The 19,688-nt window shown below is 55.2% G+C and overlaps 1 protein-coding gene across 1 annotated transcript in view; it reads right to left on the reverse strand.

Moving 5' to 3' along the window:
• LOC127014781 (cullin-9-like) overlaps nt 1-19,688 on the reverse strand; it is a 35,635-nt gene continuing 15,947 nt past the window's right edge. Inside the window, 32 exon segments of the mRNA XM_050894360.1 lie at nt 1-1,000; nt 1,994-2,085; nt 2,281-2,414; nt 2,767-2,884; nt 4,128-4,238; nt 4,733-4,807; nt 5,030-5,123; nt 6,051-6,214; nt 6,304-6,468; nt 10,639-10,779; nt 11,097-11,460; nt 11,539-11,798; nt 11,879-12,075; nt 12,515-12,632; nt 12,812-12,957; nt 13,111-13,146; nt 13,149-13,275; nt 13,374-13,584; nt 13,946-14,103; nt 14,438-14,620; nt 15,123-15,238; nt 15,514-15,690; nt 15,770-15,903; nt 16,421-16,596; nt 16,685-16,780; nt 17,149-17,254; nt 17,466-17,637; nt 17,720-17,810; nt 17,976-18,206; nt 18,524-18,629; nt 19,028-19,273; nt 19,432-19,635. Coding sequence (XP_050750317.1) covers nt 799-1,000; nt 1,994-2,085; nt 2,281-2,414; nt 2,767-2,884; nt 4,128-4,238; nt 4,733-4,807; nt 5,030-5,123; nt 6,051-6,214; nt 6,304-6,468; nt 10,639-10,779; nt 11,097-11,460; nt 11,539-11,798; nt 11,879-12,075; nt 12,515-12,632; nt 12,812-12,957; nt 13,111-13,146; nt 13,149-13,275; nt 13,374-13,584; nt 13,946-14,103; nt 14,438-14,620; nt 15,123-15,238; nt 15,514-15,690; nt 15,770-15,903; nt 16,421-16,596; nt 16,685-16,780; nt 17,149-17,254; nt 17,466-17,637; nt 17,720-17,810; nt 17,976-18,206; nt 18,524-18,629; nt 19,028-19,273; nt 19,432-19,635 — 4,951 coding nt within the window. The 3' untranslated portion in view covers nt 1-798.

Consider the following 19,688-nt stretch of genomic DNA (forward strand, 5'->3'; position numbering starts at 1 on the left):
AACTATTTCTTTTTTAAACAGAACTTTTTTCAACCCTTGTTCCTCAGGGTCTTCTTTTTTGCAAAGACAAATTATTATCTGAACGATGTCTGTGTGTGTGTGTATATATATATAATCTATGTGTGTGTGCGCGCATGCATACATTTAGACACTTAAGAACAGTCCTGCAAACTTGTGCCACTCATAGCAGCCCATCCTGCTTCATAGCAGAGAAGACAACAACTCTTCAAACAAACAGCAAAAAAGCTGTCCCCCTCAACTATAGGAATGCACTTAACCACATCCATGTGTGGCTTTGGAGGGAATCCCACCAACTCCAGATGGGAGGCTTTGACTTGAGTGTAAACACATCGCTTTACAGTATTTCTAGACACTGGTTGGATTAGACAGTGCCATGCTAGGACACATGCCACACTCACCTGCACCTAGTCCTTGGGGACAGCATGCCCAAGGACACTGAACAGTCCTTTAACAGGTGGCAAGCAGTCCTCACTTTGCAGCTGGACTGTGACTTTCTAACTCATTTAGATACCTATGGGCAGAAATGGAGACAAGGGAGAAAGGCGAGGAGAGCGAGGAGATGTCTGAGAGAGGTGGCCACGGTAACACAGCCCATCTGTCCAGAGCAATGTTTCACCATGTTAAAGGGGGGTCACCGAGCAAGTAGCCCCCAGAGGAAATGTCTCTTCATTCCACCCGAGAGCTCCTCCCTGTCTTTGAGGAAAGACACTAATACAAACTGGTCGAGATGGAGTAGAGGCAGAGGTCCAGGCTGGCGGGCTGGGTGACAGCCCACTTCTAGTCATAGGCATCATCATCATCATCAAAGTAGGAGTCACAATCAAGGTTATCTGACTCATCATCAAACAGAAAGTTGTCTTCATCAAGGTCGTCATCATCATCATAGTCTTCCTGCCACTGCGGTTCATACTCCTCATCTTCAACCTCTTTGCCACCTTCATCTGTGTTGGGGGAGTCACACAAGATGGTATGTTTTGGCCTATTGAGGAGGAGAGCATCAGAGCAGAGCCCTGGCTGCGAGCAGCAACCACAACCCAGCCCCACACCACCCTCGTCCTCCCTACTACCATCACCTCAGCATCCTCATCCAAAGCCATGCCTCAGGGACACAGCAACCATGCAGATGCACCTAGGAGAAGGTGATTAAATGGCCTTATTCATGCATGCAGCACAGGGCTGTGTCAGAGCACCACCTGTGACTGGGCTAACAAGCTGCAGTCTGCCACCAGCTCTGGTGTCTCAGCCTCATTCCAAGGAGACCAGAAACCCTGCTCTGAAACAGAGTGTCTTTTGACTTAGTTGTCATTCTTTCTTGCAACACTCAGCACCTTGTTCAGCTCCTGGAAACACAGCAGCTGTCAGAGGGGATTGGTCACACTGGGATAGCAGATGCCAGTTGTGTTTCTTGGTTTTAAACAGCTTGTCATAAAGGAATGGACTTTGTTTTGAACTCATCACCTTCCACTCATACTTAATACCTGCCAGCTCAGTACTCTAGGACAGGGAAACAACAGACGATCCATTTCACCTCTCAACACACTATTTAACAGCTGTGTCACCTCTTCTCCATTCCCTTCTTAAAATAAATGTCAGGCCCTTCCATCTCCCCCCATGTATGTTCTTATTCTTGCTTCTCTCACCTAGACACCTCCTAGATCTCTGACACACCTTTGAAGAAAGAGTGTGACTCTCCATAGAAACCCAAGAGAGTCCAGGGAGAGCAATTTCCATAACTGGGTCTGCCAGTGATGGAGCTTTCTTGACCATAGCTGCACACCAGTGGAGGCTTTGCTGGTCTCCCTACACCACTACGTCACTTACATTGTTATCTCAAACCACAACACAGGATGCAAGCAATCAGTATCTGTTATTAACTCTTTCGTATGTCAGCGAGCACAGGAGAAAACTCTGGTCACCTGCTTTTTGTCCGCACTCACCCACCTTTCCTTGTTACCCCACTAAGAAAACTCACCCTATACATGCAGCGGCTGAAGTAGGCACATTTGAGAGTTTCACCTTTCTCTGACCAGGATCTGCCAAAGTCTGGAGCCCAACATGGAAATCCTGCTAGCATGGAAGAACAGCCAGAAGAGAGAGACAATATGCAATCTGGGGTGTATTTTGTGCTGCAAACCCGCTCCCTACATACACACAGCACTGAGAGTCTATCCCCTCAGCTGATCAAGCCCCTTTCTAGGTTTGCCGAAGATCAAACTAGACCAGAGCAAGACAAGCCACTAACAGCCATGTGAACTTCACCTGTGTGGAGTGCCAGAGAATTGCAAAGAGACGCTCCTTGATCCGGTGTACCAACTCCAAACCAGCACTGAAATGCTCTGCTTTCAGGAGCTGAAGAGAAGAGGCCAGGTCCTGGTACTGCAGCAGGGTTTCCTCTGCAATTCAAGGCCAACAAAGTCACGCTGCTTCTCACACCCTTAAGCAGAGACCGAGTCCCTTGGCTCTGATTATGAAGCCAGTCACAGCTACTTAGGTCTCCTGTGCACATACATTCCTCTTTCAGAAGGGAACATGTTGCTCCTTACTGCATCAATCTCCACCAGCAGCCAAACTGCTTCAGTGGACTTCCCAGAAATGACATCAAGAAGGCAAAAATGGGCTGGGAGAAGTGAGAGAGACCAGCTGGGTGCTGGTGTGCATGCTATTGCCCCACTACAAAGCTGCCACCCTTTGAACCAGACAGCTGGGAATGCTAGTCTTTTACTTTGGAGAGGCTGCGGGACTTACCCAGAAGGATCTGCAGAGCATTAGTGTGCAGCTCTAGGCTCTCAGTCTGCTGTTCCACAACATCCATGCTCTCAGTGTCCTGGTTATAGTAGCTGTACACACAGGAGTAGGCCAGCACCTGGAGCAGTACAGATCATGCTGTAAGCATCCTTTTTCAGCTTCAGAGTGGGCAAGATAGCCCAGTGAACCATTATGCCAAGTGACAGCAGTGCCAGGCTACCTAGAGCTACTCGTAGGATTGGAAATGAATGCGTAATTATTTTGTACTGAAGCCTGAAATAACTGATTGTTCCCACCAGCAAACCATCACAAGAACACAGACTGTAAATGCATAACTAGTGTGACTGACCAGCAGGCAGAAAGTCGAAACAGCCAGCACACAGAATCTATACATTGCTGGGCAGCCCAGGTTGAACTCAAGTGGCAATGAACTGAGAGAACTGAGCCCAAAGGGAAGCAGGCATGGTGCTATACAGCACCAAGAGCCCATGACAAAGGCGCTTCAACAAGTGACAAACTCCTATTATGAATGAATGACCTCTAAAGCCATCCAGCAGGAAACAAGACCACTGTTTCCATTTAAAGAAATAGGCCAGAAAAGCCAGCAGCAGCAAGCAACAGTGATATGTATCCTGGCAAACACAGGGGCTACCATACTGAAAAGACAAAACAGGGTCAGACACCCTTGTTCCATACGCCTCTCTCAAAATCAAGTCTGCCTGCACAAACAAGGTATATATTGCAAAGGCAATACTGCAAAGGCAATTCCCACCTCCTTCCTATGTTTCAGGGGATAGAAGACATTGCAGGCCTACACTGTCACAGGCTTACTGCACACATCCAGTGGCTGCACTGCAAATCCTTCATAATGTGGCTATCAGGGCATGCAGTACATAACTCAGTGCTCCCAAAACACCTACGGCTCATGAAATGAAGTTAAGAAAGGAAAACCGTAACATGAGCATCAAGAGGAACTTCCTAACTATAACACAGCATCAGGAGAGCTCTCAAAAGGTAAGTACCACCACTGGGGCATTTCAAATTGGAATGGACCAAACCCAGTATATGAAAACCCTAAATATAGATCCTTGTGCTGATTCCATGGTGTCAACTTGAGCTAAGCTCCAAATCCTATGACCTGACTATGAGGAACACTGCAGACAGAGCCCAGCTCAGAGTGACAGCAGGGAAAGGCAGACATGAGCTCTTCCCCTGTCCTGATGCTGTTCCTCCCCTCAAGCTTTTTCTGTCTCCCCTTGTTTGGAGTAGAGCAAAGTTGGCATCTCCTCACTTTAAGAAAGGCATAAAACCCACCAATAGAATTAGGCCTAAACCTCAGCAAGCCTGTTATCCAGCCTTACCTTCCGTGCCTGTTCTAGCACTTTGCAGGCATCAAGAACAAAGGTCAAAGTCCTAATTTTTGGCTTCTCACTGATGGAAGAAACCCTGTTCCTCAGACTCATGGCAAATTCCTGCAATAACCAAAGGAGGAAAAAAAGTCAATATCAAGCTCCACAAGATCAAAAAAATAGCACCTTCCACACAGATAATTGCTAAGCATCCTGAAGTGCCATCCCAGAAGATGCATGCAGCAGGAGAGCATTTACTGCATCCAGCTATGACATCTCTACTGTGCCATCACTTCAAGCTTTTACAGTATCTCAGCTCTAGACAGAGTTCAGCCTTCAGTCCTTCAGTTGCCACTGCTTCCAAGTACTGCATCAGTTTGAGCACGTGAACACCCCAAGTTAGGTGTTCAGTTTCCACAACAGACTTGGTAGAAGAAAGCAGGCCAAGAACTACCCCTTGTATGAGAGCAAGGGTAAAATGACCAGGCATCCCCACCTGGATCCAAAGCCTGCTTCTCAGCTTCAGGTGAAATACATTGAGACACAACAGAAACTGTCCTGCTCACCAGGGCTAAGGCAACAGAGTCAGCATCTGCAAAGGAAGGAGGAGGCCTTACCCTTGCATGATGATGAAAGGTGCATCTCTCATTGTAATCCTGAAAACGCTTCTCCTGCCAAGCTGCTTTACTCACCTGAAAGGAAAGGTGGAAGTAACCTGTAGCAATTTCCCTCAAGCACCAGGGTTGCCTGGAAATGGCAACCACACATACAGACTTTGACAATAATATCAATACTACTGGCAAGTGCACAAAGTCCAGAGTAAAGGGCACAAGTGGAGATCCTCACCCTCTCTCTGAGAGGCCAGGTGCATCTGAACACAAGCATGAACTACTGGGATATAGCAAACCACTCACCATAGCAGAGCAGTTGTAATAATCCTTATGAGTCGGCCTCCAGGGCTTGAGGCAACGCCAACAGAAGCCATGATTACACTTTGCACACGTCATACTGCATGGTAGGAGGAGAACAATGGGAATCACTCAGTCCTAACAGCCACTTTCAGACAGTTCCTCCCAGTGTTCCCCTACATCACAGGGCTATTCTGGATGTGCGACTCAGTCACTCCCATTCACTCAGTACTATGCATTTCCCTGCATGTATTTTTAAAAGCCTTTGCTGGAAGCAGATGATGCTCAAAACCAGTCATTGTGTCTCCAAAAATGAGCTGGGTAAACTGGCAGCACAATGTCACAGTACCAACTTACCAAGTACTTGAAGGGTGAACTAAACATTCCACAGTTTGAAGCAAGATCCACATGAGCACCTCACCTCTTCCCTCAGTAATGCAGCACTCCACAGTGCAGAAAGGCACTGCACAGCCCTAGGGCCACACACATGTGGGGACAAATCACAGCTAGGCTCTAAGGGCTGTGCCGGTGCAAGAAAGAAACAAATGGCGACTCCTAAGCCCTGGCTTCAAAGCCAGAGGTAACGCCCCGTCATGTAAAAAGCTGCCAGAGATCCAAGCCAATTCAAAGAGGCAGTTAAAAGAAAATTGCTTAAAGTTACAAGAATAGGTGAGCATGAAAGAGAAAATGGTGCTGGGCTATCCACTCGCCTAACCTGTACCTCTGTATGTCTATAGTGGATTCTGAGAGCAGACAAGTGCGCACGATAAAAAGGTACTGCAAAATGAGTTTTGGTTCTACTACAGAGCTATCAATGGATTTAACTCTGAATGCTGGGGAACATTTTGCTCTTCCTAGGAATTAAAAGCAATCACTCATTCTTCTAAAACTATAAAACAGACCTGCTATAACTCTTACTCCACAGCCAAAAAAAAAAAAAAAAAAAAAAAAAAAAAAAGCACAATGGACCTAACTGTATGTCTTTGCCCTCTCCTGTCTCCAGTAGCAAACAAAAATGGATACTCACTGCAGGCACCCCTCATTTTTCTCTATCTGAGCCTGGCAGCTTGGGCAGTGCTTCGAAATGAGCTTAGCCAGATGTTTGCTTTGGGCTTCACTTGTCATTCCCTCATAGTACCCATCATCATCCACCCATTGAGACATGTGGCTGCAGCTGGCAGGATAATGGGCCTGAAAGAGAGCGCCAGTCAACCACACAAAAGCAGAATAGTGTGTGCCAAACCCAAGACAGTATTGCCTGTGATTCAGCTCAGCCTCACCTCTGGGAAGTTGCAGTTGAAGCAGGATATCCAGGAGCACTTGGAACAGGCTGCCCCATAGCCAAGTCCATCCTTAAGGAGGATCTGATCACAGCCCTGAGGGTTGGTGCACCATGTCAGGTTGGAACAACACTCAACATAGCCTCTGAGGAGGGCTTTTTCATACTGTAATAAGAAGCCAGGAAGGAGATTTAAGGCAAAGAAGCTGCAAGGTCAGGTCTTGCAACCGGGGTCTGGTGCCTCTGGGCTCTACATCTGACAGAACTGCTCACAACAAAACAGTACTAAATTAGTTTACTCTTTCATTCTCTTTGTGTAAACTCCCCACCCCTCGTGTCATATCTGGAGGCTGTTTCATATAATCACAGAATAGCTGAGGTTGGAAGGCACTTCTGGAGATAAAAACTAGTCCAACCCCTCCAGCTCAAAGCAGGGTTGCTCGGGACCATGTCCAGTTGGGTTTTGAGCATATCCAAGGATAGAGACTACAAGCCTCTCTGCCCAACCTGTTCCAATGCCCCATTACCCTTACTGTTACAAAAATAAAGTTTTCTTATGTTTAAATGGAATTCCTTGTATTTAAATTAGTGCCCACTGCCTCTTATCCTTTCACTGGATATCACCAAGAGGAATCTGGCTCCTTAATCCCATTTGTGTATTTACACGTCGATAAGATCCACCCCTGAGCCTTCTCTTCTCCAGGCTAAACAAACCCAGCTCTCTCAGCTTCTCCTAGAGTTGTTCCAAAACCTAAATCATTTTTGTGGCCTTTTGCTGGATTCTTCCCAGTATGTCTATGTCTTACTTGTACTAGTGAGCCCAGAAATGGACATAGTACTCCAGATGTGGTCTCACCAACACTGGGCAGAGGGGAAGCATCACCTTCCTCAACCTGCTGTCAATGCTCTTCCTAATGCAACCTAAGATGCTAGTGGACCTTCTTAGCCACAAGGCCACACTGCTGGCTTATGTTCAACTTGTGGTCCATCATGATCCCATTTTTTTTTTTTCTGCAGGGCTGCTTTCCAGATGGTTGGCCCCCAGCACATACTGTTGCATTGGGTTATTCCACCCCAGGAGCAGGACTTGGCATTTCCCTTTGTTGAACTTCACAATATTCTTGTTTGCCAAGTCCTCCAGCCTGTTAAGGTCCCTCTGAATGGCAGCACAACCATCTGGAGCATCAACCAGTCCTCCCAGCTGTTTATAATCTATAAATTTGCAGAGGGTGCATTTGGTTCCATCATCCAGGTCACCAATGAAGATGTTAAACAATGTTAACCTTAGTATCAGCCTCTGGGTTACACCACTAGTGACTGGCCTCCAGCTGAGCCTTCTGCCATTGATCCATAACCCTTTGAGCTCAGCAGGCCATCTCACTGTCCATTCATCCAGCTTGTACTTCATCAGTTTTTTTCTATGAGAATGTTGTGGATGATGGTGTAGAAAGCCTTACTAAAGCCAAGATAAACAACATCTCCCCTCATCCACCAAGCCAATGATCTCACCATAGAAAGCTATCAGGTGCTCTTTTTAACTCTTTCTGATTTTAAATTCCTCAGCAGAGTTTTGCTTAGTTACATGACGTGCAAAAGGGAAGGAGACTCGCTTTGCCTACAGCCTCTAGACATTATCGCAGAGGACAAGGCAAATTGGTTATCAATAAGGGACTGTTCAGGTAGGGACCCAGGGATGCAAACATACTGCACACAGTAGCTTAGTTTCTATGCTCAGTTACTATAGTGTAAGGACTGTGCAAACATACACAAAGCTAGAGGAAGTTCAGAAGAAATCCTGTAGCCCTCCTGCAGAGATTTTTGCATACCTGGAGAGCTGTTCTAAAGCCACCAGGCACAGAAAGGACAATACAGGTCACAACAAGCACTAGAAAAGGTGCAAGCCCTGAGCACTGAAGGGATCAGACAGGGTTCTCATTCATTTCTCTCTCTCGTTTATTCTCTCTTGTTCTTTCTCTCTCACGCAACCTAAACCAGAGTGCGCACTGACAGGTTGCAGGGACGTCAGCCTGTGTCATAGCAAAATGCCTGGCGGAGGCAAAGTCTCAACAAAGCCACTTCATTTTTCTCAGAGAGTCTACATCTGTGTCTGTTGTCATCCTGTTGATAGGCAATGTGATCATTTCTGCCCAGAGACCAGTACCCAGAGAGATAAATGGGTACTTGAGTCAGCAGACAGCACCAAATCACAGCCTTCACAGAGGCTGAATTTCACAACGTCTGATGTTTGGAGTTTTGCTCTATCTTGTTTTCTTGGTGAGGAGGAGAGAGAGATGCAACTGCTGAAGCAGATCTAGGATTCTTACTGGAACCATAAGAGAAAGAGCTGCTCTCAGGAAGCCTAAAAGGAGAGGGAACAAGTGTCCAACGAAGGTCTGGGAAGAAAACTAGCCAGGTACAATCAAGAAGTTGAAGTACTGCATGACACTGACCAACAGATCTTAGAGGAACCTTTGCACATGCTGGAGTTAATCCAGGTATGGAGCCTATGGCATGATTCCCAGCAAAGAATCCCTGGGGGCAGAATGGGAGACCATTTCTGAAGAACAGACTCTCAAGGAACTTGAGGGAAACAAGGTTGAGAGAAAACCTCTTTCAGAAACATAACAGGGTTTATGTTTTGTAGAAATACAAGCATGAAAAGTTTAAACTCAAATATTCTTGTATTAGCAAGCTTCCCAGCAGGCATGGGAAGGAATTTCTCACAGCTATTTGGCACCGGAGACACAGCTGCATACTGGGAGCAGTTTGGGCTTCCAAGTACAAGAAAGACGTAAACAGATTAGAGAAAATGTTGTCCATAGGCCACCAAGACAGTCAGGGGCTGGAACACAAAATGTATGAGGGCAGGCTGAGAGTTGGGTTCATTCAGCATGGGGAGAAGGCAGTAGAAGGGGATCTTACCACTGCCTAGAGCTACCTAAATGTAAGATGCCGAGAAGACTGAACCTGGACCAGTATGTTTTAACTTCAGTGTTAGATCTTCACACAATAATCTGGCTATTTTGAGTACAGGGTTGGACCAGAGATCTCCACAGATTATTGCAACCTAAATTATTCTATGACTGTATGTGTGACTGCACGAGGCATTAACACTCCGGCCATACCACTTACTGAGCAAAAAGGGAAACAGGTAACATTTCAGTGAGAGCATCAGAGCAACTTGTTAAAATTGGCTGCAATTTATGTTGACCTGCAAATTATTTTTTTTTTTTATAAAATCGCCATAGCAACAGGACATTAAATCCTGCTCTCAGACAGGTGTGACTACAGGATTTGCAAAGCCAGTAAGAACTGCCCAGATACATGCACTAATTCTCCAAGCACTTCTAGAAAACAAGATACAAAAGATACACTGAAGGAAATGCTTTTCTGTAGCCTTGCCCATTTTGATTGCCGGTATGCAAGCTTAAAGAAAAATTATAAGATAGAGCAGTCTTTACGACTACTGTTCATTTCTCCTTATGTCTGTTCACACAGAATCATAATGACAGTAACGAGCTGGAAGAGGAGGAGAGTATTTTTGGAGAAGCAATTGCTGGCAGAGACCTGTCAAACAACAGAGCAGTGGAAAACAGATGAGACACCTGTTCTGTCCAGCAATTAACAAAAAGAGTCTGTCACGTGACAGCCACAGCTCTGCCATTAGGTGGGGAGGGCATTCAGCTCTAAGTAATAGCTAAAAACTGAAAGAATAGGGAGAAAAAGTAGCTTCTGCCTCACAACAAGCAGCTCCTGCTGCCCCCTGCTGACTGAGGACTAAGGTGAGCAGAGCTCCGGAAGCCTGGTTTAGAGATGTCTGTAGACCCACACAGACTTAGAGTGAAGATTAAGTCTGGTGTGGTAACTTCTGTCATCTTCACAAAAACCGGAGGTGCTCAAAGCCAGAGACTGATGGAAGAGAAAGGACGTTGGGGTCATTGATGCAGTGATAAAATGAAATTGCTCAGATGTTTTCTCTTCATTTGTCCTAGATTTTACGGTTGCTTCCAGCACACCAGCAGAGGATACTTGTCGTGAGCTGCTACCACAGGTCTCACTTGGTTCTCAACTAAGGATGCATCTGAAATGTTGTTTGCTGGAGACACGTTTAGAGGAAATACCACTGTGCTCTTTTGCTGATGTTATGCCTTCCTGAATAGCTGGTATTGACCATGATCAGAGACAAGACACCACTGGGCAGAAATCTGGTCTGCCTCAATTATCACACCGCCAGTCCTAGTAACGGGAAGGGGAAAAGCAGCAGCAAGATTATCTGCTAGTGCTGACCAAAATGAAACAGAGCTTGGACACCCAGTAACCATCTCTCCTACTTCACCTTGGCTATAATCTCCTTGGAGGAAACGATGGAACAAATGAAGGCTGCAGTTGGCTGCGCATGGCACTCAGATATGGGACAGGTGCAGTTGACAACCATGTTCTGTTCAATGCGAGTCGTGAGATACTCACTCCAACAGGACTGTGAAGGCAGAAGAGGAGAGATCAGAGCTAAACAGGAGCTGCACCACCTGGGTCATGTGACCCTGGAAGCCCACCCCACCCAGCAGAAGGTGCACAAAACCACCACAAACCATGGATAAGTACGCAAACACACAAAAGTGGGAACAGACTAATCAGGAGCTGAAGGACTACAACAAACAAGGGAGCTGAGAAAATAAAATGTATGACATCTGTGAAAATCACCTGATAACAGCTTCAGACAAAAAACAGCTGCTCCAACTAGGCAGCAGCGATTCCCTACTAAGTTACAGGAGCCAAAGACCCCAGGACCTTCACCTTGCAGCAGTAGTGCATGCAACAGAGGGTTGGTGGCTTCTCAGTGGGACACAGCTGGTTCACACAGACTGGGCAGTGGGATCCTGGGCTCGGGGGGGGCTGGGCATCCTGCACTTGCAGCCCCGAGGAGATGAGCAGGGTCTCATGGTTCTCCACATAGCACTGGATCAGGAAATCCACATTCCACCTGCAGTGCATGAGCAGGTGCCGAGCAACATCATCTGTGATGCTCAGAGTATCCTGGACCTGCTGTACTGTCTGGTTCATGAGCAGCTTCGCCTCCTCTGGACTAAGCGTGTGCCCCATTGGCACCTGCAGCATTGCCATGAGAAACTCCTCCGACCTGCCTATGCCAGGATTCAACCTGACATGGAGAAAATGTGTCACGTCCATATAGGGTGGAGATGCGCACCCCTCCACACCTGGTGACATGCATTCCTACCAATACAGGCAGTCTATGCTGTCCTCATCCAGAAATGCCTCTGGCGGCCTGCTCTGGAGAACCATCTGTGCCTGGCCCCCAAGAGGTGTTGTGGGTTCAGCAGAGATGTACTCCAAGACATGAGGCCTCTCCTCCTGGCGCCGCAGATAGCCCTGGTTCAGCAGGTGCAGGACACAGGACAGCACGTCCACGCTGTGGCAGCAGAAGCCCAGGAACTGCAGCCCTGGCCCCAACTCACCCTTCTGACAGGCATCAGTCACCTACAGCAGCAAGGGAGCCCCACATTGCAGTGCGGCACAGCACCCAGGAGGCCCCTCTCTGCCCCTCAAGCTCTCCATACCCTAAACACCAGGTTGTCAATGTGGAGCTGCTTCTCCACCTTGAGGATGCGGGTGATGAGGCAGCAGAGGACGTTCCTCTTCCTTTCCAGGGCGCTGACCTCAGCCCTCTCTGCCCGCAGGTACCTCTGCCGGGGCAGCAGCCTCAGGGGGTGGCCAGAGGCATGGGCCAGGGCTGCCTGGTTCAGCCGCAGCACACCTGGAGCTAGCACCCGACCCAGGGTCAGCCAAGCCCCGAACTGGGCCCTGAAGGAGCCCCAGGACACATGTGCGGCTGTTGCTGGACCCAACCCTGGGCCTCCCGCTGCTGCCTTCACAGGTGTCAGCCCCATCCCTGTCCCCCACACACAGCCCCAAGCAACAGCCACACACAAAACCCCTGGCCCCGGTCCCCAACCCCACACACAGACCTGAGACCCAACTACCCATGCTGACCCACGCCCCATGCACAGCCCCAAGCCCCAGCCCCACACATGGCCTCAGGCCCCAACTTCACACACAGACCTGTGCCCCGAGCACCAACAGACAGACTCACCCCAGCCCACTCGCTTCCCCTGCAAGCTCATGCACCCCTACCCCAGCACCCACTTGGGGCTCAGACCAACACCTCCCCAGGGGTGCCCCAGCCCCACACTCACCTCCTGGCATGCAGCTCCGCACCAGGACGCCCTCGCCATGGATCAGTGGTGTCAGTGCGTGGTCCACCAGGTCAGCAGGGAGCCCCGTAGCCTGCAGCAAGGCCTCCACAGCCACCTCCTGCAGGAGGGCATGGGAGCGGAATGGCCAGCCAAGACCCACCAGCCACAGGCCCAGCCAAACAAGAGGGGGGCCTGTGCCCCAAACACCGCTGGAGACCCCACCGGAAGGGAGGACACGGCCCTGCCACACTCCAGCATCCGCTGCCTCCCTCACCCTACCGTGGCCCCAGCTCCTACCTCGGCGCTGTTGAAGCACAGCAGGATGTACATCTGCAGCGTGGACACGTGGAGGACGCAGTCTCCAAACTGCACTTCGGCATGGCCCAGCCACGTCCACTGCAACCGCCGGGGCTTCGTGCACTCCCAGCCCAGCTGGCTCTGACCTGCCAGAGAACAGCATCAGCACAACGGCCGGGGACCAGCCCTACCGGGCACTCCCACCACACCCCAGCACTCCCGCCACTTCTGGCTGAGCTGCTGTGGAGGGCCTTGGCCCCAGCCAGACCCGCACGCACACCCACAGCCGCAACACTCACTCCGCCTGCAGAAGTCAGCAAACTCATCCAGGGGGAGCTCAGCGCCGCTGAGAAAAACCTCCCAGGTTCATCCATGTAGCAGAACGGGGAAACGGGCCAGCAGCGCGGGGACAGGGCCAGCACCTTCACCTCCGGCACATCCGCCACCGAGGCACTCCCCAGTGCCTGGGCACGCGGACACGAGGGCAGCTCAGGACAGGCCTCAGGATCCCTGTGAGGAACGTGGGTGGCCCCCAGCCTCCCCACCCCACCAGCACGCTCACCTCATCCAAGCCCGTGTCCAGCTCCAGCAGCCGCTTGTCCTGCTCCTGCAGCTGGAAGAGGTAAAACTGCTGCTGGAGCTCCTCCGACTCAGCCAAGTTGCTCAGCATCTCTTGAGGGAAGCGGCTGGGGAAGCACAGCCCGATCTGCTCCACGATGGCTCCTTCCAGCCAAGACAGCCCTTGCGCCAGGAGCCGGTCCCCCAGGTAGTGCCTGCCACAGCCGCCAGCGTCAGGTCAGGGGCCGGCCCGAGCCCCGTGGCCATCAGCCACCCGCCAGGAGACGGAGACAGAGACAGCCCCAGCTCTGGCCTCACCCCAAGGCGCACGGGCCCAGCAATACCTGTCTCCCCTCCCTGTCACCAGCAGGGAATGTGCCTCCGCAGACTGGCAGCGCCCGCAGGCCCTCACAGCCTTTCCCTCCACACACCAGAGCCGGGAAAAGCAAAGCGGGAGCACCACTGCCACACCAGGCCAGGCTCAGCCACGGCCTCAGCACTGCCTGCGCCTCCCTCACCATGCCACACCACACCACACCAGGCTCTCTGGTCCCGTGGAGACACGGCACCCCTCACCGGTAGAAGTGCTCGAAGGTGTGGGCGAGCTCCAGGCCACTGAAGACGACGAAGGGCTCCAGGATCTGCTGCAGCCGCTGCAGTGGCCCTGCGCTGCCCGCAGCCCCGTGGAGCTCCTGGATCTGCCCGTCAAGGTAACGGGCAAACTGCTCACTCACCTGCAGAAGGACAGGGCTGGCTGCGGAGGGGGCTGACCGGGTGGCCGCAGGGCCGGGCTGGGGGAATGTCCCTGGGGGGAGCAGCTGGGAAACCCTGGGGCTCTCGGGCAGGGGCCAAGGGTGCCCAGGCACCAGCCCGAGGCAGGAGCACGCTAGGGCTACGCCATGACAAGCGCCACACGCCCGCAGCTGGGCACCATCCAGGGCCGCCGCAGGGCAGGGCAGGGCAGGGCTCCGTGGCTCGGTGAGGGGGCCAGGACACCGCCCACCCGCAGCTCACCCTGAGGCCGTGGGCCAGGGCAGCCTCCCCAGCAGCCACACTCCCTCGACTCACATGCAGGGCAGTAAGGAAGGAGAGCTGCAGCAAAGCCCCCGCGAAGCCCTGGCCCAGGGCCAGCACAAAGGCAGCCTGCTGCCCAAAGAGCTCCTCCGTGGCACCACGCAGGCGCTGGTACAGCCCGCAGTATCGCTCCACAAGGTCCGGCGCCTGCCCTGCTGCCTCCAGGAACCGCTGCACCTGTGGGATGCGCCACGAGAGGGGTGAGCCCCGCAGCAGGATGCGCCTGTGGCCCGCGGGAACATCCACAGCCAACACCACTCTGCCGACACCAACTGCCTGGGTCCCGGCCAGGGCCGACTAGAGGCCCCAGTGCTGCCGCAGGCTACTGACAGCTTGCAGCGAGGCGAGAGTGCAGCCCCGAGGGCTGGGCAGGGGCTGCAGGGGCAGGACAGAAGCGCAGCAGCTGCCCAGTAGGAAATAAGTAGCCCGACACCATACCTGTCTCCCGGCCTGCAGCACCAGTCTGGGTGCAGCGGCAGGCTGATGCCCAAGCCCTGCCAGGGTGGCAAGCACAGCAGGGCTGTCCCCACACCCCTCCGGGTCCCGCGGAGGCCAGGTACAGCCCCGCACCCTCCCCACGCTCCCAGGGCACTGCCAGGCCCCACTCCCCCCTACACCCACCCGGTGCCAGGTCCCACATGCCCTCTCCGGCCCCCACAGCCAGCTCTCCAAGCTCTACCTGCTGCTGCACCACGCCACGCCAGCACTGCGAGATGCCCCACAGGCTGCTCGACTTCTCCACCACCGCCTTCGCAGCCCTGGCCGGCACCTCCTTGTTCTTCCCCTCCTTCCCACCTGCCAAGGGACAACCCCGGGCTCAGCGCGACTCCATGGGCAAGCCCCGCACACTGACCGACAGCAGCCTCCCCCTTTCCCTGAGGGGTGCAGGACAGAGGAGATGCCGGGGAGGCACGGCCACTGCGGGGGCACGGCCACAAGCCTTCCCCAGCTCGGGAGCCTCCTGTGCCACACAGCCGTCCCCAGAGCTCCCCAGCGCATCCCCACAGCCACAGCCTGGCACTCTGGACCACCACCCTCCCAGCCCCATGGGAGGGCAGCCCCTCACTCACCAGTTGCTCTTGCCTCCTCTGGCTCTGGGCCGCCAGGGTCCACGTGCACCAGGAGCTGGGTCAGGCGCCGCACACGGGAACCAAAGACAGCACCACGGCTCGTGGCATAACGGGGCGGCTCCACGCTCTCCAGGTACTCGCTCAGCAGCCAGGCCAGGGGGCTGATGCCGTGGGGGTCTGCGAGGCCAACCAGGCTCAGAGTGCGGTGCCTCAGACTGGGGCACGGCGCGGACGGGCCCGGGAGAGCGCAGAGTACCTGGGCTGGTGATGCTCTGCACCAAGGGGTTCACCAGGGCCTCCCAGCACGTCCTGCCCAAGGCCTGGGCCGCCTCATCGTCAGGAAGGAAGCGGTCGGCAAAGCCCTGCTCATGCTGCAGCGCCCGGTTCAGCCTGCAACAGCGACTGGGCAGCACATAGTGCTGCCAGGCACCTGCCGACAGCTGAGGGGACTCCCCCAGGAAAGCAGAGCGCGGCGGTCGCTCCCAGCTCTGCCCCTTGCCAGGCATGATGGCTCAGCAGCCCCACTCGCCCCCAGCAGCCAGGGCCCCTCGCTGCCCCCGGGCCCTGCCCGCACTGGGCCTTGGGGCCCTCGCGGCCCCCGCCAAACTGGGGGGCTGTGCGGCACCTGCGCCTGCAAGATCCTGCCTGCGCCAGGTCAGGACGCGCCAGCCCCTCTCTGGTGGGGTTAGCCGTGCCCACGTGCCCAGCTTAAACCTGGGGGACCCCAAGGTGGTCCTGGCCCTCTGGGACTGCTGGTGGCCATGGACGAGTGAGGGCCCCTCCCTGTCCAGGTAGGACACCTGGCTGCTCCTCTCCTGGCCCTGTAGTCCCCTCGTGGGCTGCCACCACCGTCCCCCCAGGCCCTGGGACACTGGGGACACGATGGCACAGCCAGGAGACAACTCACCTGCCAAAGAGCTGCAGCAGTCGGCCTCGGTCCTGGCAGATCTCCTGGCACCAGGCATGAGCCCGAGCAGTGCAGGAGAGGAACGTCCGCCGGCACAGCTGCTCCTTGAAGATGGGCCAGAAAGTGGGCTTGGGACCCAGCACCTCGATGCCACGCACACGTGTGTCAATGCCGCCCTACAGGAGAGCACGACCCTCAGCTCCTCAGGCACGGCCCCGACGCCCCACACTGCCAGCTCCCTGGCCCGGTCCCCTGCTCCCCTACCTGCTGGCACCGCTTCACCCGGATCTGGATGATGGGCCAGAAGCGGGTCATGTTCTCCAGCAGGATCACTCTGCTGTCTGAGGGCAGGATGGTCACCTGCAGGCAGGCAGACAGCCCTCAGCACGCCAGGCAGCGAGTGCCAGCCACCCTGCAGGCTCCCCTGGCCACCCCCCATTAAAGCCATGGCCTCTGTCTCCCCCAGCAGCCCCTACGCAGCCACAGGGCACCCCCCGCCAGGACCCCACTTCTGGCTCGCAGCCTCAGGGCAGCCCATGCCCAAGTCTCCAGCACCCGCTGCCTACAGCCAGGAAGAGGCTCCCGCAGCACAGCTCCTGCCATCCCCACCTCCCTGTGGGGCACCTCCCAGGGCCCCGCACCAGGGCGAGACCTTCACGGGGCACGGCAAGGACCAGCCCACCGCTCCCGTGGGGCCCCATGGCCTGAGCAGCCCGTGTGGGACTCACCGCGTTGAGCTCAGTTCTAATGGTGGCAGGGCTGTCTCCCCCCAGCACCACGACACGGGCCGGCATGTAGCTGGAGTCCTCACTGGCCACCAGCATGCTCATCTCCCTGCAGCACAGCACACACGGTGCTGCCCGGCAGTCCCCACCTCCCTGCCCTGGCCCCTGCCAGCCCCACGCACTGCTGCCCACATCCAGCAACCCCCAGGACAGGGACCACTGGGGCAGGGCTCGCACAGATCCCCAAAGCCCTCTCCTCCCCACACGGCTGCTGGCCCTCCTGGCCCCAAGGCCCCCCAGTCCTCCCGGCCCAGCCCCACCTGACCACCACACCACACTGCATGTGGATAGTGATGAAGTGCGAGCCAGTGCTGCCGTTTGACTCCCAGTAGGTCTTGGGGTTCCTGTCCGTGAGCTTGCTGGCCCGGTGGGGGTTGGACGAGACCTGCACCTTCTCCCAACACTTGTCCTCCTTCACCTCCACGCTGGAGCCTGTGCGGAGAGCACATGGAGCCTCCAGCCGCCAGGCCAGCATGTCAGGCACAGGGGTCCAGCTCCTACTCCCCGCACTCACCTCGGCACAGGTTGTGCAGAAAGACATCAAAGAAGGGGATGCTGATGGGCTGGTGGCTCCGGCGGTGCTCCTCAATCTGCCCCAGCACCAGCTACAGGATGGGGCAAGGCTCTTACCAGGGGCCCTGGGTCCTCCTCCCCTCGCCCACCGCAGGGCTGCGGCAGGCAGAGAGCAGAAGGCTGCCCCTCGGTGCCGGGGACAGCTGGACGGCCCCAAGACCCAGAGCCCCAGCGCAGCCGGGCCTCCCCAGGCCCACCTGGATGCAGCCAGCCAAGATGCTGGTCGTCAGCTTCTTGTAGAGGCTGGCGTACTTCTCACAGTCAATCACCAGGTCGAGCAGGGCTGGCGCCAGCGACGGAGCCGTGCTGTGCTTGTCCAGGGCTTTGGACAGAGCCTCGCGGGTGCCCACACGGCACATCACCACCGCGCAGTCCTTGCTGGCGGTGGCCAGGCGGTGCAGGAAGCCAACAACCTCCTGCATCACCTGCTGAGCAGGCAGCCGTGAGCGCCTGGGCGGGTGCTGGGAATGCACCAGGCCCCAGCAGCGGGGTGCTGCAGCGCTCCATCCCCTCCATCCCGACACTGCAGCAGCGCCCACAAGAGCCTGGTCGGGCACGGCACTGGGCACGCCAGCCACCGGGATGCGGCCAGGGCAGCTGCTCCCCACCTCTCCCAGCACGTTGGCCACAACAAGGCCGGGCTGCTGCAGCCAGGGACCCCGCTTCACCAACGCCAGGCCCGGCCAATGCTCGGCACAGCCAGCAAAGCCACCCCTGCCTGCTGCGAGTCCCGGGGCCCCCTCACCTCCCGGTCGCTGCTGTGGGCACTCAGGGAGGACAAACAGGGCTCCACACACTCATGCCAGGGCAGCGCATCCTCCTGGTAACGGTCCAGGAACTTGTTCAGGATCCTGAGTGATGGAGGGGGGCCACTCAGGCCGGGGCACACAGACAGCAGTGCCAGAGGCAGCCCTGCTTCCCTGCCCCACCTGGAAGGCCAGCATCCCACAGGGACTGGGAGCCAAGGCTCCCAGGCACCTCAGGCACCCCACCAGCACCCAGGCACGTGCTGCACTGCCCCTGCGTGTCCCCACCAGCACCCAGGCATGTGCTGCTCTGTCTCCCCATGGCCCTGCGCCCCAGGACACCCCAATCAGCACCCGCATATGTGCTGGGGTGCACCTGCCCCTGGTGAAGAACAGCCCCACCAGGGCCCACAAACATGCACCATGTCCCCCCAACATCACCACCAGCACTCACACACCTGCTGTGGGGGCCCCTGACCCCCACCAAATCCACCTGGACCCACCTGAGGATGCTCAGGCTCACGGCCTTCTCCGCCCCCAGCAGCTCAAAGCTGCGCAGCAGCAGCCTGAAGCATCTGTGGTCCTGCAGCAGCTGGGCCTCCTCACCAGAGGGGACGGCGCCTTCACTGCAGAGCTGCCGCTCCAGGGCCACCACCACGTCCTTGGACAAGATGCCGTCCCCCACGCCACCCAGAAGCGTCCGCACATCCCTCAGGTCCAGTGGGGCCTCTCTGCCTGCCACAACAAGGACACATGGGCCCAGCCCTTGCACTCGCTTGAGAGGCACCAGCGGGGTGCTCTGCCCTGCATCCGTGCCCCGCATCCAGGCAAGGCAGCCCTGCCCACTGCATCCGTGGGGCCATGGCATGGCGGGGGGTGCAGGCAGCACACTACCTGCCATCCCAGGCCCAGGGGTAGCCGGTGCTCCGCGAGGCGGTTGATCGTGCTGAGGGCCAGCGTCGCGTGAGGGCAGCCGGTGCTCTGCCCGTCCCACCAGCAGCTCTGCAGCACCGTGGGGAGATCACAGCTTGCCAGCTGCTCTGCCAGGCCCCGGTGGCTGTCGATCAGCATGTTCACCACCAGCAAGCCATTCTGCACACCTGAGGAGCCCCTGCAGGGACAGAGCGATGCGGGTGCCTTTCTCCCCCAAGCACAGAGCCTCCC

This window comes from Gymnogyps californianus, chromosome 3 (assembly GCF_018139145.2).
Source record: "Gymnogyps californianus isolate 813 chromosome 3, ASM1813914v2, whole genome shotgun sequence".
NCBI lineage: Eukaryota > Metazoa > Chordata > Aves > Accipitriformes > Cathartidae > Gymnogyps > Gymnogyps californianus.